General features: G+C 42.0%; 1 protein-coding gene across 1 annotated transcript in view; it reads right to left on the minus strand.

The window, feature by feature from the left end:
• Nucleotides 1–1,157: 1,157 nt before the first annotated feature.
• Nucleotides 1,158–24,045, minus strand: part of ZNF398 (zinc finger protein 398) — a 28,003-nt gene continuing 5,115 nt past the window's right edge. The window contains 5 exon segments of the mRNA XM_079149320.1: nucleotides 1,158–2,952; nucleotides 2,954–3,789; nucleotides 5,126–5,239; nucleotides 10,845–10,958; nucleotides 11,451–11,577. Coding sequence (XP_079005446.1) covers nucleotides 2,635–2,952; nucleotides 2,954–3,789; nucleotides 5,126–5,239; nucleotides 10,845–10,958; nucleotides 11,451–11,577 — 1,509 coding nt within the window. The 3' untranslated portion in view covers nucleotides 1,158–2,634.

A 24,045-nucleotide genomic window follows, 5' to 3' on the forward strand; every position in this document is an offset into this window, starting at 1 on the left:
GAGGGGGCCTGATGGAAGGAAAGAACAGTATGCACATAGTTGAACTCCCTGCTTTGTGCCAGGGCTGAGGACTAGGTTTCCACATGCTTCGGTCTTTCTGGGATGGCCTGTACATTCCCCTTCATAAAGCTTTATGACTCTTGTTTCAGTGGCATTTAGATTATGTTCACTTCTTGCCAGAGTTAGGTCCCTGTTGGCTACAATTCTTAGCAGAAAGGGCTATGATATTTATCTGCAGCATTTTAATGCACAGGTCTCTTGTTACTAAGCTCTGTGTTCCCAGTGAATCTTTTGAGTCAAATGAATTTTAGATGTTATCTGGTCCCACATCACACCTAATGTAGGAATCCCTTCTCCAGCATACCCTGGCAGATGCCTGAATCCACTCCAAAAGCAGCTCACCTCCTAAAGATGGTGTTTTTTTTTGTTTTTTGTTTTGTTTTTTTTTTTGGTGGTACTGGGGATCGAACTCAGGGCCTTGTGCTTGTGAGGCAAGCACTCTACCAGCTGAGCTATCTCCCCAGCCCCAAGATGGTGCTTTGACTCTATTCCCTTTTAACTGGGGGAATCAAAGTACAAATCAAAACTGAATCTCAAACTCAAGTTCCTAGTGTATCAATGAAGGCGGAACCCTATTTTGGGATTCCCAGATTGTGGTTAGAAAGCTCTTGGTCCCAATATGCCAGCGTTCTGCCATCATCCATCTTGTTCTGTCCCCTTGGACTTTTTCATTGCCTACAGACTAAAAGTTAAGACAGCAGCTCAGGTTTCACACATGTTTATGTCTCCCATGGTCCCTGGTATTGTGGATGTCACCAAGCAGTGTTTTAAAAATGTGACTATCCTGAAGAGCAGCCTTTTCAGACAAACTTCCCAGGAGCACAGCCAGCTGGGCTAATGTCCTCTCCTAGCGGAGCTACACAGAACTAGGCAGGGTAAAGGTTGGATCCAGTGATAAGGAGAAAAACAGGTCCCTTCCTTACCACTTATCTAGAAAGTGTCCTGTCAAAATATTCCCAGACCTTGTTCTAGGCATCAGAGAAGAATCAGGGGAAACAAGAGGGTGCAGGAATAAACAAGTCTCCTGCTCAAGACTCAGGGCTTCTGCATTCTCTCTTCTATCTCAGGCTCCAAGCACGAGCAAAATAATAAATCAAATCAATTTCAGTCAAGTTTCTGCAAGAATCTCTGCTTTGATTTTGCTGTCTTATTTAGCTTCACCTGGACAGAGGCCAAAGACAGAAACAGGATTTTGGCAGGAGATGGAATATATCACAGGATTTTTTTTTTTTTTTTTTTTTTTTTTTTAATTTCTAAAGGCTAACTTCCCCCCTTTTACCAGTTTCACTTTGCAGATGGAAATTTGAGAGCTATAAAGAGAAAAGGGCTTTTAACTAGTTGCAAAGACACTAAGGAGCAAAACCAGGATCAGACATGCCAGGTGACAGTGACCCCAAGGAAAAAACCATGGTAGCTGAGGTACCTAAAAGCACAACGGGCAGGACAGGTCATCCTTGTCTGCATGTGGTGCTCAGCTCTCAGTGGCCTAGGAGGTGCCAGTGGGGTGGGGCCAGGTGCGGGACCAGATGGCCTCTCTGCGGGCTTGAGAATGCCGCACTACAACAGTTATCGCACTAGTGAGGAAATGAGAGCCCAGAGCTCAGAGCGCTTTCTGAAACTCCTAATGCTTCTGGAAAGTGCTGTGATCTTTGTTGCTGATGATCATCAAGACAAGCAGATAACAGGAATGGAAAAGCCAGCTTACTGGCTTGGAAAAGATAAGGGAGAATGTGACATAAAACACTAAAACTGCATTTCAGGCACAGATTTTAAGCAGTTCAAGCAGTTCTATGATCGTTATGCCAGCTACTTCTTGGGATCTCTAGCTTTTAAAGCTGGGTTGAGAACTCTGCTTTTAACCAGGACCTTGGCAAAGATTTCTGGCAGTTTAAATACCAGTACAAAGGCTTGAATGCTTCAAACCAAGTCAGTAAAAGTTAAGAACTGTTCTCCTAAATAAGCTATTTAAGTCAGTTTTTTTGTTCGCAGGTATTAGCAGAATGTATTAGAAGACAGTGTGGGAAAGCTAGGAGGCAGTCTCCAGTCCTCCTGCATCAGTACAGGTGGCTGCACAGCTGTGTGAACAGAGCTCAGTTGGTGTCCAGGAAGCAGCGACACAAACCGCGGCTAAAGCCCGTTATTCCAACACCATCTCACCTGTGGAGGAATTAATGAAAGGCTTGGCACATTCTCATGCCTGACGACCTGCTTCATGCTTGGGGGCTCTTCCGATGCTCCTTGTCTCTACCTAGAGGCAGTCCATCCTCATTCTGCTCTCCTGGGACGGGATAACCTGAGGTGGACTCTTGCTTCCCAACCATTCTGTAATATTTTTATGATTTTGGCTTTTGTGGTGTCTTTGAAAAGATGGGGCTGCTGGGCTCATTTCCAGGTCTTTCTGTATTTTAAAATGTGGTATTCTGGTACTTATGTTAAGTTCCAAAACATAAGCATGTCTCCAGTGGAGTGTAGAGGACACCAAATTTCTTGTGCGTCAGATAATAATTACTGTGAGTGGTGGAGGGGCTTCATATGAACTTTCTGCCCTGTTGTGAGCATAGATAAACCGCGGATTTACAACCCACCCCCTCCACTCCCTTCGCCATACCACTGACTGGTCTCTAGACCTTCCGTGTTAACACCCAGGCCAGAGGTTTCGAGGCCAGCTAGGAGCGGGCCGGGTGGGTCGGGGGGGCGTGTGGCAGGGTCGCTTTCACCCACACAGCCTCCACTGTGACCTGAACGCAGGTGGTCCTTGAGCGTCTGCTTGTAGCGGAAGCTCCTGCCGCAGAGGGCGCAGGGGTAGGGCCGCTCGCCGGTGTGGATGCGCTGGTGCTTCATGAGGTGGTGCTTGCGGATGAAGCTCTTGCCACAGTGCGCACACTGGAAAGGGCCGCTCGCCTGTGTGCAGCCGCCGGTGGTTGAGCAGGTGCTCCTTGCGCATGAAGCTCTTGCTGCAGTCAGTGCAGGGGTATGGCCGCTCGCCCGTGTGGATCATCTGGTGGCGGATCAGGGCCGAGTGGCCATTGAAGTCGATGCCACACTGAGGGCAGGAGAATGGGCGCTCCTGTGCGTGCCCGCGCTGATGCAGCAGGAGGCTGATTTTCAGGCTGAAGCTCCTGCCGCACTGCGCACAGCGGAAAGGCCTCTCACTGGCGTGAGCCCGCCGGTGACTCGTGAGTCGCGCCTGGTCAGCGAAGCGCTTGGGGCAGTCCGGACAGGGGAAGGGGCGCTCAGTGCTGTTATGGACCCGAAGGTGGTAGGTGAGTCTTGAGGGGTGCGTGAAAGTCCGGGCACAATGTGGGCAGGTCGGGGGTGGCTCACTGGTATGGTCCTGGGAGGTGCTGCCAAGGTCCGTCTGCGGGGCAAAGTGCTTGGGGCACTGGGCACAGGGTAAGGGGTGATCGCCAGCGTGGCCACACTGGTGAGTCAGCAACATGTCCTGGCTTAGATTCTTACCACAGTGGTGGCATGAGAACAGCTGCTCTCCAACTGGAGGTGGGAGCGGGTAGCTACCCAATTGAGTAAAAGTCACCTGTCCCTCTGAGGCTTCAGGCAAGTCGGTGGCTGCACGTCCAAAAGGTGTCATGGGTGCAGACTGCTGGTGTTTGAAAGCCACATCTGAAAAAGCATCCTTTGCTGCTGCTGGTGGAGCAGAGAAGGCAACAGGAACTTCAGGGCACAAGGAGGCTCCAGTAAGGCCTTCAGCTTTGATGACAAGCTCTTCATCTGAAAGAAAGGACTTGAGAGGTAAGCCCCTCAAGAGCTGTCTCACCAGCAACTCTCACAAGTTCCTACCCAGCTCTGAGCTGCTCAGATAAACAACACAGCAGAGGGCTGCTGTAATACTAATCAAGCGTAGCATCCCTGTGGCAAATCAGAGAATTAAGGCTGTACTCTTTGATGCTCCCTGTTGAAATAAGAACGATCTTGGCATCGGTCTTCCCCAAGTTATTTTGTTTCACTTCTGCTCAAGAACTTGCTCTATTGCCTGTTGTGACAGTCTAAAATCACCTATTCATCTGTTCTTATTCTTCTCTATTTATCTATTCTTATTCTTCTCTGTTCCACCAAATAAATCCTTCACTATAGTCAGTTCTTTACTTTCTCTGAAAACAAAGTTCACAATTTACTTCTCCATGTTTACTATTCTCCCTTTTGCAGAATGCTTCCTTCTTCTCCCTTCTTCCCAAATTACATCCAGTCATATCAAACCAATCATCCTGCTAGGCCCACTTCTGGCTTCATGTCCTTCTTTATACCTTATTATACTGAAAATTAACTTGATGTGTATTCTTCACATTTCTCACTTCTGTTATGTTTATACAGCCCTGTCACATAACCACATGTGTGTACCCAGGGTCAGTTTGTTGAAGGACAGACGCTGTCTTATTTTTCATTTGTACTTCCCTGAATCTAAAGCAACATGGCATGGTAGATATTTTTTAAAGACTGCGTTAAGTTGTATAAACAGTTGGGTCACTTCTGACCTTGAGATTCTCTTTTATAATTCAAGTAGCAAAACACAGATGGTACTTCCTTCTTTAGAAGGAAGCCATTTCTATTTCTTCTCCCATCATTGCTGTTCCTTTCAATGACTGAGTGAGCAAGATTCCATTCCCTCCTCTCCAACAACATTCCTGTCTCCCTGCCCCACTTCCTATTTTTGTCCTATACTTTCTACATGATCTTCAAATGTTCTTCTGTCTTTTCCCATCTTCCTACTTTTGGTCCATCTGATTGCACTTGTTTTTCTTCCTTTGACTATTCTAATTTGTTTTTTATTGTGGTGCTGGGGATTAAGCCCAAGGCCATGTGCATGCTAAGTACATGTTGACCCCTGAATCCACCCCTAGTCCTAACCATTCCAATCTGTCTTTGCACTTGAGTGTGTTTTCCCACTTAAAATTCATCTCAGCGCCTCTTTGGTCTCAACTGACCATGCCTTTCCTTCTCTTCCTTCTCCCACTGCTTTGCCTCTAAAGCCGCATTCCTGCTGCAGCTGCTCCACTCACTCCTGGTGGGGGCTGGATCTGGGCAGGAGCGGCTCTGGGCAGTTACTCACCTGCATGGGTGCCTTTGTACATGTCGCTCTCCTTGGACTCCTGTGGAGCCCCAACCGGAGGCTCTTCCTCTTGTTTAATCCAAGACAGAATATCTGATGTTGAAAGACCAGGCTCTATTTGTAGGGGAAAGAGAAGGCTTTCAGGGACTTGAATCAGAAGGTAAGATTGATCACACTGGTTTTAGAACACTGCATTTTGCCCAATTTTTATTTCTAACTAACAAAATAAGCAACTTCTAAGAAAATGCATACAACTCCAGAGAATCATTTTGAAATGAAACCAAAATGATTTATTTTATATGATATTCTCACCTTGATTCTCTATTTTCAGTGAGGTTATTAAAAAACAAATTACAATTTTTATTTTGGAGACAATATTCTGAAATAATCTAGAAAAACAGTACCTTTAATTTGAGTAGCTCTCCTATTCAACATACTCTCACTTTTCTCTCAATTGCGAAATAACAGAGTGGGTAATATTTTTTTCTTTTAAGTAGAAAGGACTACAAGTTAAATAAATGGCCAATGAGGAAGTATCTACAGTGAAGTGCCATATTATCAAAGATCTACACACATAAGGAAAAAAAAGCAAAGAAAAAAGACTGGCCAAAATGGGTTTTTAAATGTTAATTAAAAGAGAAATATACTTCCGGAATTACAAATCAGATCAGTTTAGATACAGAATCTGACTCCTCAAAAATATACCTTCCAGATTTTCAATTCGGGGCTTTTCCTGAGAGATCATATTATCTTTGTTTATTTAATGACACAGGCCATTGTGTCCTGGGACCCTTTTGGAATGAACACAGCACTGCCTCTGAAGGCCTCATTTAGTCAGTGCAGACGCTGTGTGCTTGCTAGTCCAGCCTGGACCTAGGTGGCCTTTTTTGACCTAAAGGACAAGCTGGCAAGCTGGCAAGCTGGCAAGGCCCAGAGTAAAGTCAAGCTCTCTAGAGTTCTCTCTCAAAAAAGCCTCATAGGCAAGTTATGGTTTTATTTCTAGCAAATGAATAGAACTCACTGTTTTGCCCAGTGCCTTTAAGTCAGCTGGAGACAGCTAGAACCTAATGTGCGCTAAAGCCCAAAGAAGCAGTGGGCACCACACGGGTCAAACACTGCATCGTGTGGAGACCCTGCCGTGAGGTTTGAGCACAGGGGCGGTTGCCTTCCCACTTACTGGGAAGTGGGCTGCAGGCATGGCGGCACACGTCACACGGTGCAGCCTTACCATTGTCCCCTCCCAGACGTAAAGAAGAAGGGGCAGTGGGTGTGAGGACTGTCAGAAACATGGCTTTCATAAAGGTCTACCTGCTTCTCTTTCACAATTGTGCTCGCTCCAAAAACCTCCAAATGCTATTCAAGTGGCTTTGCCCTTTTGTTTTTGTTGTTTATCATTACAAATTTAGACGATGTTATATATTGATTAGCATCAATCCACTAAATCCACTAAAATAAGTCATTTTTTTTAAGACTTAAATTGTCCCTTCTTTGGCCAATGGACTAGGCCTGATGTGCTTCTCACACAACTCCAGATGCCTTGTTTCCCTCATTTCTGGCATGACAATCTATAGCAGGCTCAGCTAGTAAGTACATTTTTTTTCTTTTTAATTTTTATTTGTTCTTTTTAGTTATACTTGACATTATGATGTATTTTGACATATCATACATACATGGAGTATAACTTCCCACTCTTGGGGTTGTACATGATGTGGAGTTACACTAGTCATGTATTCATATATGAACATAGGAAAGTTATGCCCAATTCATTCTGTCTTTCCTATTCTCTCCCTTCCTTCCCCCTACTCCCCACTGTCTAATCTGATGAATCTCTATCCCCCTCCCTATTGTACATCAGCATCTGCATATCAGAGAAAACATTCAGCCTTTGATTTTTTGGGGATTGGCTTATTTCACTTAGCAGCCATTTTCTTTTCTTTTCTTTTTTTTTTTTTTTTTTTTTTGTGGTGCTGGGGATCGAACCCAGGACCTTGTGCTTGCAAGACAAGCACTCTACCAACTGAGCTATCTCCCCAGCCCAATGGCTTATTTCACTTAGCATGACAGTCTCTGGTTCCATCTATTTACCAGCAAATGCCATAATTTCATTCTTCTTTACAGCTGAGTAATATTCCATTGTGTATATATATCACATTTTCTTTATCTAGTCATCTGTTGAAGAACATCTAGGTTGGTTCCATAGCTTAGCTATTGTGAATTGAGCTGTATAAACTGATGTGGCTGCATCACTGTCCTATGCTGACTTTAAGTCCTCTGGGTATAAACTGAAGAATGAGATAACTGGGTCAAATGGTGGTTCCATTCCAGGTTTTCTGAGCAAGGTCCATACTGCTTTCCAGAGTGGTTACACCAATTTGCAGTCCCAATAGCAATGTATGAGTGTGTCTTTTTCCCCACATCCTCCCAACATTATTATTACTTGTATTCTTGATAATTGCCATTCTCACTGGAGATGAAATCTCAAGGTAGTCTTATTTTTTTATTATTATTTTGTTTAAATATGTTTTAGTTGTAGATGGACACAATACCTTTATTTTATTTATTTTTATGTGGTGTTAAGAATCAAACCCAAGGGGTGGGAGGGGTGGGGGGGAAGGGAAAAAATAACAGAATTAATCAAACAACATTACCCTATGTAAATTTATGATTATACAAATGGTATGCCTTTACTCCATGTACAAACAGAGAAACAACATGTATCCCATTTGTTTACAATTAAAAAAAAAAAAATCAAATCCAATGCCTCACACATGCTAGGGAAGTGCTCCACCACTGAGCCACCGCCCCAGCCTGCATTGTAGTTTTAATTTGCATTTCTCTAATTGCTAGAGATGTTGAACATTTTTTCATATATGTTGACTGATCATATTTCTTCTTCTGTGAAGTGTCTGTTTCTTTGCCCATTTATTGATTGGGTTATTTGGTTTTTTTTGGTGTTAAGTTTTTTGAGTTCTTTACATATCCTGGAGATTAATGCTGTATCTGAGGTGAAGGTAGCAAAGATTTTCTCCCATTCTGTAGGCTCCCTCTTCACATTCTTAATGGTTTCCTTTGCTGTGAAGATGCTTTTTAGTTTGAATCCATCCCATTTATTGATTCCTAATTTTACTTCTGTGCTTTAGGAGTCTTGTTAAGGCATTTGGTTCCTAAGCCAACACAATGGAGATTTGGACTTATTTTTTCTTCTCATAGGCTCAGGTTCTCTAGTCTAATAATGCCTTTGTCCTCCATCCACTTTGATTTTTGTGCAGGGTGAGAGACAGGGGTCTAATTTCATTCTGTTACATATGGATTTCCAGTTTTCCCAGCACCATTTGTTGAAGAGGCTGTCTTTTCTCGAGTGTATATTTATGGCACCTTTGTCTGGTATGAGATAACGGTATTTATGTGGGTTTGTCTCTGTCTTCTATTCTGCACCATTGGTCTTCGTGTCTGCTGAGGTGCCAATGCCATGTCATTTTTGTTAAGTGTTGCTCTGTAGTATGATGTAAGGTCTGGTATTGTGATGCCTCCTGCTTCATTCTTCTTGCTGAGGATTGCTTTGGCTATTCTGGGTCTCTTAATTTTCCAAATGAATTTCATGACTGCTTTTTCTATTTCTATGAAGAATGTCATCAGAATCTTAATAGGAACTGCATTAAACTGTATAGCACTTTTGGTAGTATGGCCATTTTGACAATATTAATTCTGCCTATCCAAAAACATGGGAAGGGCTGGGGTTGGTGGCTCAGTGGTAGAACACTTGCTTAGCATGTATGAGGCACTGTGTTCAATTCTCAGCACCACATATAAAGAATAAATAAAATAAAAGGTCAATTGACAACTAAAAATAAATAAATAAATAAAACTAATAATAATAAAAAGAACATGGGAGATCTTTCCATCTTCTTCAGTTTCTTTCTTGAGTGTTCTGCAGTTTTCACTGTCGAGGTCTTTCACCTCTTTTGTTAGATTGATGTTTTTTAGGCTATTGTGAATAGTATAGTTTTCCTAATTTCTCTTTCAGTTGATTCATCACTGATGTATAGGATTGCAATTGATTTATGGGTGTTAATTTTATATCCTGCTACTTTGCTAAATTCATTATGAGTTCTAGAAAGTTTTCAAGTGGAGTTTTTTTGGGTCTTCTAAATATAGAATCATGTCATCAGTAAACAGGGATAGTTTGAGTTCTTCTTTTCCTATTTGTATCCCTTTAATTTCTTTCTTTTAATTGCTCTGTCTAGCGTTTCCAGAACTAGGTTGAATAGAAGTGGTGAAAGAGGACATCCCTGTCTTGTTCCAGTTTTTAGAGGGAATGCTTTTAATTTTTCTCCAATTAGAATGATGTTGGCCTTGAATTTAGCATATACAGCTTTTCCAATGTTATGTTCCTACTATCCCTAGTTTTTCTAGTGTTATGAACATGAATGGATGCTGTATTTTGTCAATGCTTTTTCTGCAACTATTGAGATAATCATGTGATTCTTGTCTTTACGTAAACTGATGTGATGAATTATGTTTACTGATTTCTATACATTAAACCAACCTTGCATCCCTGTAGTAAGCACATTTCTTGCCCCAGGCTCAAAATCAGTTTTAGAACTAAATTAATTTTGGATTATTCTAGAATCTTGGCTTGAGTCCATGGCTTCTATTTTTCCCTTTTTTGGAACTGGGGATTGAACCCAGGGTACTTTACCACTGTGCCACATCCCCAGTCCTTTTTATTTTTATTTTGAGTAGGGTCTCACTAAGGTTGCTTAGAGCCTCACTAAGTTGCTAATGCTGGCTTTGAACTTGACATCCTCCTGCCTCCAAAAAGATAAATCCTGTCACTAAAGTGAACTAATGTTAGTATCCACCTAATATTTGTGTGGAGCAATCTTTTAATGACCAAATAGTGGTTAAATACTGTTCTCCAGTGAAAGGAGAAAGGAGATTCAAAACAGACCTCAGGGTCCATCCCTTTACTAGAGACTAATAAACCATTCTCTAACTGATGAAAAACTTTCCCTAAATGCTAACAGTGGCTCACCGTGCCTAAACTGTTTGTCAAACAGCATGGATTATACTGGCTGCCTACTTTTCTTCTGGGAGCCTGGAATTCGGGTGCGGCAGAAGGTGTCTGTGTGACTGCTCCACTGAAGACCTTGGGCACTGAGTCTCTGATGAGATGCTCTGGTTGATAACGTTCTGTGTGTTGTCATAATTCACTGCGGGGGTTATGTGTTCTGTCAAAGTCCGCTGGGAGAGGAGCGAGGGAGGCCCACCCCTGCTTTGCTCTCCAGATCTGGGAACATCCACACTGACCAGGTGAGTGACATCAGGGTCCACGGTTAAAGGCACTCTGGAGGGACTCTGTGGACTCCTAGGCCTCCCTCTGCCCCTCTCAGGTACACCTTCCCAGGATCTCTGTATTCCATACCAGCACAAGTGCTTCCTTGTCATGTAAGTATGTTTGTGATTTTGGTAAATTACTAGGGTTTAGTACTTTAATCAGGGAGTGCAATCAATGACCCTTAGACATGTGGTACTGACAGGTGATGGCACTGTACAAGGTGATCTACACACTCCCTCTTCTATATTTGCTAAGATATAAATGCCCATTCAAAGACTAGTTGATTTAGCACTGAATGGCTCTGGAAGCCCTGAAGTCCTGCTTACTTAGTTCTGACCAGGAAAGGGAGAGGAAGAGTGGATAATCCCTCCTCCCACTTACCTTCACTGGGGTCTGCAGGAATCTCACTTTCCTCTGGTGCTGCCTGGTCCTCTGCATTATGTTCTCCATCTGGTTGAATCTGAGATAAGACATCAGGTTGGTTCATGGCATAATCTAGGAGAGGAAAAAGGGAGAGTGGGTATGATAGAGCTAAATGAGCATGATGACCAATAGCCATTAAGGCTGAGTACAATCAGAAGTTCTCCAGGAACTTCCTTTAGATTAGATATGGCTTCTCTACGTCAATTCACCTCCTACAACAGATGATGTCTACTCAAGAAGGCAGGTACGAGCAGATGTACTGTGTGGGAAAGCAGGCGTGCTAGGTGAGCTCTGCCCACTCTCCTTTCATGGGCCTCAAAAGGAGAACGGTTAAATCCTTTCAATGTGAAGGACACCCAGGGTCACCACCAGCTTGCAGACTCACAGCCCGGAGTGTCATTCTCTCCTAGGATTTGGCAAACGGAGGGATATGATTTCCTACTTAGCAAGAGTGAATTAACCTTTTTAGCTTGGAAACAGACTCAGAAGTGAGGACACTAGAGGAAAAGGGACTGTCTCAGCCCTCCTTGGAGCTGCTGCCACCTCATTCAAAAGGTGCCTCACCCATGGAGACGAGAGACTCGTAGTTTCCCTTCATGATATTCTTGTAAAGCTCTTTTTGCCATTCTTCCAATTTTTCCCACTCTGGAGTGGAAAAGTAGATGGAGATATCATCAAATGCCACAGGCACCTAAAATTACAATCACATGGGTTAGTCCCACCCATTGCAGTTCAGTCATTCAATACCCCCCCTTAATTCCTTTTATTATTATTATTTTACATTCTGAAAGGGTTGGCAATGAATATTCTAAATAGCTCTGAAGCTTGTTCTTTTAATGCTCCACTTGTCATTAGTAATAATCCTCAAATCCCAACACTCCTGCAGCTCAACACATAGCTGGCATCTTTCTGGAGGCATATTTGGGTGATTTTCAAACAGTAAGAAAGCATCCCAATGCCACGCGGTAAAGTTCACGTTTTCCTGTGACTCTCATTTCACCCATTTAATCTGCTTTCTCCAGGAACAGTTTTCCTCAGGAGAGTCGATTCCTCTAGGGTTTCCTGTTGTTTCTAGTTCTAATCTCCTGCCAAGCAGAAGCCCATCCCCTTGATGCTGTTCCTCACATCTATGAGGAAAGTTCCAAGCCTCATGACTGAAAGCTAACAGGACTGACACCAAGAGTATGGAAGGAAACAAAATACAACTTCAAAATTCATTACGCCTTCTCTGTATATCCTTTAGGCTTTTTGGTCTTACATATTCTTTTTGTTTTTATTGTTCTTAAGTTTATTTTCCTTCAAATTTATTGTGCTTTTCTGTAATGATGTAAAAAGTATTCCTTTTCCCTTGCATTGAGGTATTCAAAATTCTTGGTCCTAATCTACAGCTCTTTGATGTCTTATGTTCACTCAGTTTATATAAATATGTGCATATTTAGTATATAATGTACATACTACAGATATATGTGAGCTTTTTATTCTCATCTTATCACGTGACAGTACAATTTTATGTTTTACACAGCTATTTCTTGGTCAAGTCATTTCCAAGAATGACTTCTGGAATGGTTTCTTCAGAAACCAAGAATGGTTTCTGAAGAAATCTGTTTGGTGGGTGAAGGATCCATGGAAGGAGTCTCCTTAGTTTTTTGTCTGAATTCTGATCCACTGGACCGGGAAACGGGAAAGCTTTGATGTTACCACCTGCCCCAAAGACCACAAAAATCCTCACCAGCTGTGTTCCTTTTTAAAGTGCTTGCAGAAGTGGCACAAAAGGCCCCTGTCACATCTTGCCTGGGGTTCTAATGACTGGAAGATGTTGTTCTCATACTCTTTCTCCCTTTGGACAGAATCTGCTGATGTCCTCTAATTGCAGCTGACTCCTTACTTCAAGAGGTCTCTCCTTTTGGGACCTCCACAAGGTCCAGACTGCCTGGGGCCTCGCCTTCCACATCCTCTGAATGGAAAACCTGGTCTGTTTGATGCCAGCTTTGTTTTGAATCCTCTCTACAGGTCTCTAACACTTCCGCCTTCTCCTTCCATCTCTTCAGCTTGTTCATGAAGGGGTTTCCCTAGGCAACTGCAGGCCCTGCAGTTCCCCTCCGGCTGGACGGATGCCTGTGTCTTTCTTCAAACACCATCTTTCTTTTCCTCTTCCACTGTCTTTTCAACTCATAGTTGCACTTTTCCAACTTGGCTTCTTAAAATTTGGCATTCTTAGTTCAGCCTCTTCACCGTTCCCTTCGGCATTTGATTTGAATGCACTGAATCCACTCTCTGTGCGAGGGAGATCTTGCATCTGCAAACAGCAAACTCCTCTGCTGTTTCAGGTCAGAATTTTCATTTTTCCCTTTCTCTGCATTTTCAGGGTTCACAATTTGTTGATGGTTCAGCCTGATACCATGAAGATCCCTTCTGGCCGACTCTTTTGTCATGTATGGAGCGGATTTCTCTTCACACACATCCTTTTCAGAGAGCTTCCAGACACCAAGTTCCACTTTTAATTTTCTCTATTATGCTAATTTGTTCTTGAACTCCATTTTGTTGTGCCTTAAATTTTTCATAACCTAATTCTTTGGCAGCTTGTACTTTATATATTAATTTAGGATCATTTTTTTTTCCTTCAGAGATGTGGTCTTGCTATTTTCCCCGGGCTGGCCTTGATGTCTGGGGCTCAAGCAATCCTGCTGCCACCTGCTCCCAAAGAGCTAAACTACAGACATGTGCCACGGTGCTGCTGTGCTCCTTTCCTACTGAGAGCACATGGCACTCAGTGGCTGATGAGAGAATCCCAACACTTTTGCCCCAACAGTTGGGGCAAACCCAGGAACTTTAAGTCCAGTGGCCAGGTGTTCAACCACTGAGCGCCACCCCCAACCCAATTATAGCTTTCTTTCCAAGAATTCAGCCCAATAATTTGGCTGACTTTTTCCATCTCCAGGGATCTGAATGTAGCCTGAATATCAGCCAACCACCACACCTGTATGCTTTAGCCGTTTTCTACCTGAGCACCAGCATTCTCTTTTTCAGCCTTTAATTCTGCTGTCTACCTCAATATTTTAATTTCTGAAACAAGGAGACTTTTTTTGGACAAGCCACTCCATTCCACTGCTGCCTCTTGGAGGACCAACATCAGTTCATCTTTCTCCGGGCTTGCAATCTCTGACTTATATTTCTTTTTTTCTAAAACACCTTTAAATTCTGTTTTTGGTGTTCAGATTCTGATTTGAGAAACATGTCATGGAGAAGCTGATAATAATCAACTCAATACTTTTCCCCTTCACCCAGATTCCAAAAATATACTCTCACTGCAGTTTCTAATTCTTGTTATATTTGGCTCTTAACAATTCCATTTTCTGTGGTGTTGATATGTGCAGCTTGATTTCTCCTAAGTCTTTAGTTTTCTCTACTAATTCTTCTCCGAGCTCTTGAAGCACAGTTGAAATTTTTCTTGGTGTGTTTGCTTTTTACTTAACAGGCACGTGAATTCATTGTAACTTTAGGTATTCATTCTGCAACCTTGTATGTCTTGCTTTCAGAGACAAATGACTAGTTTTATGATGCACACATCCTTACCTTTCATTGGTTAACAGCTTGAGTGCAGGTTGAGAATTTGTCAGCGCACTGGACCAGAAGGGGGAAATATTGAGGAAAGTGTCCACTTTGGAAAGTGAGCTAACAACCACATAAAACTAAGTTCTAGCTTTCTTAACGTCCCAGTTTTCTTTCCAGGAATATTTCCTTTTCCTCTGCAGGTCATAATACCAGACTCAGGCTGGGGTTGTGGCTTAGTGGTAGAGTATTCGCCTGGCATGTGTGAGGCACTGGGTTTGATTCTCAGCACCACATAAAAAAGCAAATTAATAAAATAAAGGTATTGTGTTCATCTATAACTAAAGAAAAATATATTTCTAAAAATACCAGACTCATACACACTCCTTGCAATGAGTACACATAACACTTAAGAGCAAGGCTGGGGAGCTCAGTGGGAGAGTGCTTGCCTACCTTACACAAGGCCCTTAGTTCAATTGCCAGTACTACACACACAATGATGAGCTGTGTTCTGGCTGGACTTGCTATAGGGGACACTTCCATAGCTCTGACCATTGACATCCACTCATCTCATAGAGGCACTGGGATTAAGAGATATGGTCCTACACTCAAGGTGTTGGCAGAGCCCACAACACCTGGCAGGATCCTCAGCAAAGAGCAGGTGGAGCCAGAAGGAAGAGACGGCAACGAGGTGTGGAGGACAGTCAGACTTCGAACCTTGGGGAAATCCGAGATATCCATGAGAGCCCTGAAGGCAAAGGGTAGCAGGCACTGAGAAAAGCCTCTCTCTTGTTCAGTGGACTGCCTTATCAGGGATGTGAGGCCAAGACGTCACCTTAGATTGCTGCCCACTCCCCTCAATCAATAAATCTTTTTTTTTTTTTTTTTTGGAAGGGGGTGCTGGGGATCGAACCCAGGGCCCTGTGCTTACAAGACAAGCACTCTACCAACTGAGCTATCTCCCCAGCCCCAATAAATCTTTTTAAGTGTCTTCTTAGTTGCAAAATACTATATGAAACAGTGAAAAGATACAGGAGAAACTTAAGGCAGAGCCTAGCCTCCAGTTCAGATGCTCCCAAGGAGGGAGGTGATAAACTCTAGGGCTGTGTTTGGGAGGGTGCGTCAATTACTTGTAAACAGTCATTCAGAGTTAGGAACAACTGCAAAGCAGTGTTTAACTCCCACAAGAAAAACTGAGTATCCTTTATGTATAAGGTTCTCTCTAAGCTCCAAGATTATTAAAATATGGTTTCTTCCCAAAATGGGCATGTAAATTAGTGACATGGATAAGAAATTTTAGACACACAGTTATAATGGGGCTGGGATGACCCTTGTGAGATGGGATTTTGGCTAGTCCTAATAAGAATGGGATAAACATGTAAACAAGAAAAATGAGGAGTGCATTCGGAAGACAATAATGAATTCCACCTACCTGGGGGTGAGAGTTTTGTTGAGAGAATAGTCATAAGCAAATGGAATCCCTCACCTCCCAGGCGGACTGGGCTAAAGTTAGGCAATTCTCCTGCAGCAAAAACAGGAGGGCTCTGGGAGACTGAGCCACCCAGCCTGGACACTAGTACCTGGTGAAACATGCACCACAGTGGCTGGCTCTTCTACCATGCAGCAGCTTTGTAGTTTTATTCTTTTTTTTTTTTTTTTTTTTTCAGTATTTTTTTAGTTGTAGATGGATACTATACCGTTGTTTATTTTTATGAGGTGCTGATGATTAAACCCAGTGCCTCACATGTGCTAGGCAAGAGCTCTACCACTGAGCCATAACCCCAGCCCTAGTTTTATTTTATTTTATTTTTGTGGTGCTGGGGAGTGAACCCAGGGCCTTGTGCTTGCTGAGTAAATGCTCTGCCAACTGAGCCACCATCCCCAGCCTTAGTTTATTCTTAAATACGAATTAACTACTAAGAATCAGTGACCTTACAGAAAGCCTGTGATATGAACAAGAAAACAGGAAATAGGAAAAAAGGAAAAAAGAATGAGTGGGGTGGAGGGGTAGTAATAATGAACAGAATTATTAAGCATATAAATAAAAAATACTTCTCTAATTAGTATTACCATAAATATTTGAGAAAACTTTTTTACCCATAAAGTAACAACAGGATGCTGCGGGAAAAGGACAGTGAGAAAACAAGAGACTATTGTTGCTAAAGTGGGTATATATATTTATATGTATATGTATGTATGTGTACTTTTTTTCCCAAAATTAAATTTTTTTTCATAAAACCTTAAAATGAGCTAAAATACCAATCCCATATAGAATTAAAGACATTTCAAACATGCAAGGTTGAAAAAAGTCCCTACTCATCTTTTCGTGGTAAGTTTCTTGAGGACGTAGAAAGGGTTAGGGTTAGGGTTAGGGTTAGGGTCAGGGTCAGGGTCAGGGTCAGGTTAGACCTGAGCCGGGAACACGAGGCAGAAGTAGGCGGAGTCGTCCCAGGGCGGGAGCTGCGCCACAGGCTAGGAAGGCCATGGCCAGGTTGGACTTCAGGACGTCGCAGGGAGAAGAGGAGAGGTGCAACTCAGCGGAGGGAGGCTCGAGAACGCAGCGCAGGCAGCAGGCAGAAGAGGGACGTGCCCACTGGAGGACAGGAGCCATGACCCCCAACCCTGAGACAGAACTGTGATCCCAGCACAGCGCTCTCAGACCTTCTGGTCTCAGACCTCAGTAACCTCTTAAAAATTATTAAGCTAGCATTTAAATGTCTATTAGTATTTACTATATTAGAAAAAGAGAATTTTTTAAAAACGCATTAATTCAAAATAACAAATTCACCATGTGCAGTGGCACACGTCTGTAATCCCAGTGGCTCAGGAGGCTGAGGCAGGAGGATTGGGGGTTCAAAGCCAGCCTCAGCAATTTAGCAAGGCCCTAAGCAACTCTGCAAGACCCTGTCTCTAAACAAAAAATAAAAAAGGGCTGTGGATGTGGCTCAAGTGGTTAAGCAGCCCTAGGTTCAATCCCTGGTACCAAAAAATAAAAATTTAAAATAAAATAACAAATTCATTACAAGTTAATTTTCATAAGACATTGTGCTAGCAAACAAATTAGTGGCATCATTTTATGAGTTTTTGCAAATGTCTTTAATGTTTGAATTAAAGGAAATCATTGGATTTCTGTATTTTATCTAGTACAATACATTGTTTGGGTTGAAGTATATGAAGAAAAGCTGGACTAACAATGTGAAACTAGAATAGAGTGGGAATATTAAAAATCTTGTAGTTGATTATGTATATTTTTTCCCCTGACATTCTACACCAAAACTCTACAAGTGCTAGTGTCTAATTATTAGCTGCAATGCAGAATCTGAAGCAATATCAAATGAACTTTTGCCTATTTTGCACTTTAAATGACCTAATATCCCTTTGTTATTTTATAACAATCTATGCTGGTCATTTGGAAAATACTGATTCTCTGAGTTAGGCAGATCTTCCCAATGGCGACATATTTAAAAAAAAAAAAAAAAAACTTTAAATGACATTAATTAATATGACTACTTAAGTTTTATAAAACTGTTAAGTTCCTAGCAGTGAATTCTAATTTTCATTTGAAAGAATTCTAATTTTACATTATCACTGGTAATAATTATTTTCCTTGGAAGAACTTAATCATTTTCAAGAAACTGTCTGCTTGTGTGTCAGTTACTCTTTCAAGCAGAAATGTTACATGGGAAAAAACATCAGTTAGTTCAGTTCACAACTGAAACAACTGCCCAAGTGCTTTTCTTAAAGACAATTAATTATAAGTTGTTCTGGGTATGAAGCAGAAATGTGTTATGTGTATTTCCATCTTGTCACACAGAAAATTAAAAAGACAGATATTCAAGGGTCAACATGTAATAAAACTAACATATTTACTACTCATCAAGCCATTCTTAAGTGAATGTTTTTTTTCATTTGCTTTAAGTGCACAGTGGTGAAGGACTTCCAGTAAATGTGTTGCATCTGCCTTGATTTGTGCTGTCAGCAGTTTTACCCACCACTGTTTTTGGACTGTCGGTGCAAATGCTGATGGTAAAAGAGATAAATGATGTCCCGATATTATTATGAAAACAATTTTGCCCTCTCTGACCTCCTGGGATCTGTGGATCACACTTTAAGAACTGCTTTGATAGGAGCTGGGGGTGTGGCTCAGAGGTGGAGCACTTGCCTAGCACGTGTGAGGCTCTGGGTTCCATCCTCAGCACCACATAAAAATAAATAAATAAAATCAAGGTATCGTGTCCATCTATACCTAAAAATATCTCTTTAAAAAAAGAACTGCTTTGATAGAAAAAAAAATTGGAGTAGCTACCATATGCATAGTCCAAAAGAGGCAGGAGCAAGTCTAAATCAGAAAGTCTTGAGCTTATAGGCTATTAAGGGGACCTAACACAAGGTAGAAAATTATGTGTCTTAAGTGGAGTCAAAGGGCCATATAAATTCAAAGAATAATTATTTTAGATATGGGACACTAGGGAAGGCTTTAAGAGAGGTGACTTTTGCACTGGTCCTTAAGGATAACAAGGACATTCTAAATGGAGGGGACATCACCAAAGTAGGAGGTGTCATGGGGCTTGTCAAACAGCACTCCATCCTATTGGCTGGAGGGCAGGTGTGAGATGTGGAGTAGTGGGAAGTGGGGGGGGGGGGGTTCAGCTGAGGAGCCAGTGAGGACCCTGGCTGGGTACAACTGCTGTGGGAGAGAGGAAATCAAAGTCACCAAGCCAGAATCAACGATGTGACACTTGGATTGTTTTTTGGTAGCAGGGATTGAACCCAAGTCACTTAACCACTTAGCCAACCATCCCCAGTCCCTCCTTCCCTCTCCCCACTTTTCTTAATCTTTGAGGGACAGGGTCTCACTAAATTGCTTGAGGGCCTTGCTAAATTGCTGAGGCTGACTTTGAACTTGCAGTCCTCCTGCCCTAGCTGCCACCTATTATAGTGTGTGCCAGATCCAGCCAGATGTGACTCTTTGGAAGAGAGGGACCATGACTTATCAAATCCCACATGAGATCTTCACCAAAATTTTTCAAATTGTTGATGGACATTTATTTCATTCATTTCCTTATATGCGGTGCTGAGAATTGATCTCAGGCCTCACATATGCTAGGCAAGTGCTCTATCACCGAGCCATCCCAGCCCAATCAAATGTTTTGTTGAATGAAACAGCCTAGTGGGCACCTGTGTTGCCTGCCTCAGGGAAGCCTTCTTGGAGGAAGAGGACTTGCTTATGCTTCCAGTCTCTCTTATTGCCTGCCCTCCTAACATCTTTGTCATTCTTCGACCGCTTTCTGACCTCAGTAATATGCCTTGGGAATTCTCTGTGAGCTCCCCCTACCTCTTTGTGGGATAATAGTGTTGTGCATCCTGACCCCACGTTGATCTTAAGTGTGACTCTGATGGCCCTCAGCCCTGATGACCGCACCTTCTCCAGCAGAGGCTGATGGGCTAGCTGTTTCAGAGGACCTACACATTGCTGGGTAGTCACCCCTGTTAGAGATCAGGGTCTCCCCACTTTAGAAATCCAAGTGCTAGCCAGGCATGGTGGCAACGTGCCTACAGTCCCAGCTACTCAGGAAGCTAAAGGAGAAGGATTGCTTGAGCCTAGGAGTTCAAGACCAGCTTGGGGGCAATACAGCAAGACACCATCTCAGAAAGAAAGAAAGAACAAACAAGCAAACACCTCCAATGGTACCAGGTCACCCAGAGATACTCAGGCCTTTGGGATATGATTTAAAACCAAACAAACAAACTAAAAAAACCACTCAACTCTCAACTCCACAGGGCAGATTGATTAAGGATAAATGTAATTTTAATTTATATAGAACTACATCTGACTTGACACTCAGGCTGGCTTGTTCAGAGTAAAGTGTCATTTAATGTTTATACACAGAGCAGGTGAGCTGGCTGTTCCTAGGCAACAGTCATGCCTTGCTGCAGATGACAGATCCGCTGCCATTTACTCTAGAGAACCACGCTAACAAGTCAACAAGACACTTCAATTCAGCTGAACACATACTAACTACTCTAAGCCACTGTCCAGACTCTGTATACTTTACACTGGATAGTAACTTATAAGATCACAACTCACTGGTATTTTATAGGTCTTACACTCCTTTCATAAATTAACCCAGCCTTTAAGGTCCCAAGGTCTATATGAATGTTATTAAGCTATTATAGCTATTATTTAGCTATAAAATAATATTTTTTTTTCCTAGGTTGCTTCACTTGTGTCAACATTTCTCCTACTAGAAATTTTGTTTCCTTGGGGCTAGAACAACAAACCACTTATCTTCACAATCCTGCTCAGTGACAAATGGGGTTGACAGTGTAGACTTGTAAATTTGATAGTTGTTTTTATTTAACCTATCTACAAAAAAGACCTGCTTTATCGTACAAGCATAAAATACATAAATAATGACAAAAATTAAGGATCAAGACAAGATTATTGTTCAAATTTTTAACTAAATACATTTTCCCCTCTTTTCCCAGAATTCCACTGAAATGGCAATAAATAAGGTTGGAAGTGGATTAGATCCCACAATCACACAAAGAATGAGTTGGACAGGCCCATCAGCAGATCTGTTTTTGATTAGATTCTCACTGAGACAGAGGCTGAGACAGTTGTTAGGTCTAAGTGAGGCAGCTGTTCCTCTAACTATGCACAGGAGAAGGCCAAGGAATTCAGAGATACTCTGAATCCAAAACTGGCAGGACCACTCTGAATAGGAGTAAACCTGGTTATGAAGCGTGGTTTAAAGGCCTATCTTTAGCACAGGGACCTGTCCTTTGCCACATCGGCCCTGTCCGAGAGGGATAACAACAGCATTTCCCCAAATCTGAAACAGAGCCCTCATCTCTAAAGAAATTTAACCACCTGCCTGGAGACAGTGTGGACTCAACAGCTAAGGGTAAGCAGTGACTCCTTCTGTCTGGACCGTCCTGTCTCTCTGCTCCCTGCCAGGGAACCTTAATGTGAAGTCCACTTATACCAAGCTCTGTGGAGAGTGCCCTCTCCCGCAAAGGGCAGATCCTTTGGATAAACAGATCTGTAGGGTGGCAGAGCACTTCCTACTTCGAATTATTAAACAATCTAATTCTTTTATTGTGACTATGAATAAGGAACCAAGGATTGCCCAATATTCAGAACTAACTGCACCAAGATGAACAAACGCTACAATGATACCAGAGGAAAATAAACCCAAAACAAACCTCTAATACCACAGAGAAATTCAAGCATTCATTAAAAAAAAAAAAAAAAAAAAAAATCAGACTGCTTTTAAAAGGAGTAGAAAATAAAGCATTTTGAAAATTAAATGTATCAATTGATAAAATAAAAATTAGGTCAAGGAAAGATCAAAGAACTCTAGCTAAAAAGCTGAAAAAGATAAAGTTAAGAGATAAAGATAATAATCCATTATCCATGGCTAGATTTGTGGCTCAGTGGTAGAGCACATGCCTAGTATGTGTGAGGCTCTGGGTTCAATTCTCAGTACTACATAAAATAAAATAAAGGTATCATGTCCACCTACAACTAAATGTTTTTTTAAAAAATCCATTATCCAATGATAGTTCCAGAAAGAAAGGAGGGAAGAAAAGAGGAACAGCAAGATAAAATATAAAAACAAACTACAAAAGAAAACTTCTCAGAGCTAAAAGTCACCAAGCCACCAATCATCTGACTGAAAGATCTCATTAAGTGTCCAAAGTAAATTTTAAAAGACCTATATCCACACATATTCTCAATACATTTAGAAAAGCAACTATAAACACTTCCAGAGAGAAAATATAAACAAATGAGAATAGATTTGGTATTAAACTTTTCATCAGTGGCCTCTGATGTCATGAGACAAAGGCCCCAAAGACTTTAAAACTCTGAGGGAAATGAACTATTTCTCAGTCTCAAAAGGCAGGCCATCCGGCACGCGCTGCAACATGCATCAGCCGCGAGGTCATCATGCCAAGTGAAGTAAACGAGCACAAGAGGACAAGTGCTGCGCAGATCCCTAGAGTCCTCAAGTCACAGGCACAGCAGAATGGTGGCTGCGGAAGATGGGGCACAGGAAAAGGGGAGTTAGTGTTTACTGAGCACCGAGTTTCAGTTTGGGAAGATGAAAAAGATCTGGGAATAAATGGGGGTCATGATTACTCCCATGTGAATATACTTAATGTCACTTTAGTGACATTAAGTGACAATTGGTTAAAATGGTAAATTTATTCTACATATATTTTACCACATTAAAAAAATAAAATAGGGGTGAGGGTGCCAGGCGTGGTGGTTTACACCTATAATCCCAGCAACTCAGGAGGCTGAGGCAGGAGATTACAAGTTTGAGACCAGCCTCAGCAACTTATTCAGGTCCTAAGCAATTCAGCAAGACCCTGTCTCAATAAAAAATGAAGAGGACTGGGGATGTGATTCAATGGTAAAGCAACCCTGGGTTCAATCACTAGTGCCAAAATAAATAGGGCTGGGCAGTGTAGTGTAGCTCAGTGATAGGGCACAAGCTTAGCATAAGCAAGGCCCTAGTTTTAATCCCCAGCACCAAGAAATGAATAAAAATTCAAAAACAATGTTTAAAAACTAATGAAGCTGATAACTTTGTCCAAATAGACATTTTGCCTAGTAGAGTGGGAAATAGGAGTAATACACCCTTCGATTGACTTTAAATGTGTGGACAACTTGGAAGATCCTTTAAAAGCTGGAAGGAATAAAAATAAATAAATAAAAAATAAGAATTAAAGAAATTTTTGAGGGAAACTGATTTTGGATCTAGAACTGAGTACTCAAATATAAGGACAGAATAAGGTCATTTTCAATAAAGCAAGGATACAAGAGTTTATTTCCCATATTTCAATCTAGTTAATCTTCAGTACATTTTGACTAGCTATAATACATTTAATTTCATGAAGAAATCTTTAAAATAAACCACTTTATATATGAGTTTGGAGTTTAAGATGGGCAGTTTTAATGTTAGCCACTTACCCAGTAAGAAAATAACTTGAACTTAATTTTACCTTTCTATTAAAAAATACTAAATTTAAGTGACCCCAACAACCTCTGGAGAGGTTCTCAAGACACAGATTAGATGTGGCAGGAGCTCCCTATCACAACGGACTCTGACCTTCCTGGCCACTCCTCTTTCTCTGCCCCTGCACAGACAACCTGATGCTCTCCAGCGAGCTCCCTGTCCTCTTCCCACTCACTCTGCTCTGCTCCGTTCGGCCTCCCAGCCCTACTTCTCCACTCAAACAACTCTTGTCAAGGCTCCTGTCCTTATCTCTTCGGACCTCCCAGGAGCACAGTCAACCTCAAGGACAACTCTGACCTGAAGTATGTTTTCCTCTTTGGCCTGTGATATCACCCACCTCTGTGTGTGTGTTTTCCCTGCCTTCCTGGCCTCTCCAGCTGAGCCTCCTCTGCTGGCTTCTCCTACCTCTGGAACTTGGTTCCTGGACCCTCTTTTGTTTATCCAATTCCTCTCCTGGGATAATCCCTTCTACTTGCATAACTGACAATACCATCTGTCAAAGACACCCAAATATTTCTCTCTCCCTTGAGTTTCAGTGTTCACTTAACATCTCTCTGGAATGTATCACAGGCCTTTCAAAC

Source organism: Sciurus vulgaris (genome assembly GCF_902686455.1).
Source record: "Sciurus vulgaris genome assembly, chromosome: 8".
Lineage (NCBI taxonomy): Eukaryota > Metazoa > Chordata > Mammalia > Rodentia > Sciuridae > Sciurus > Sciurus vulgaris.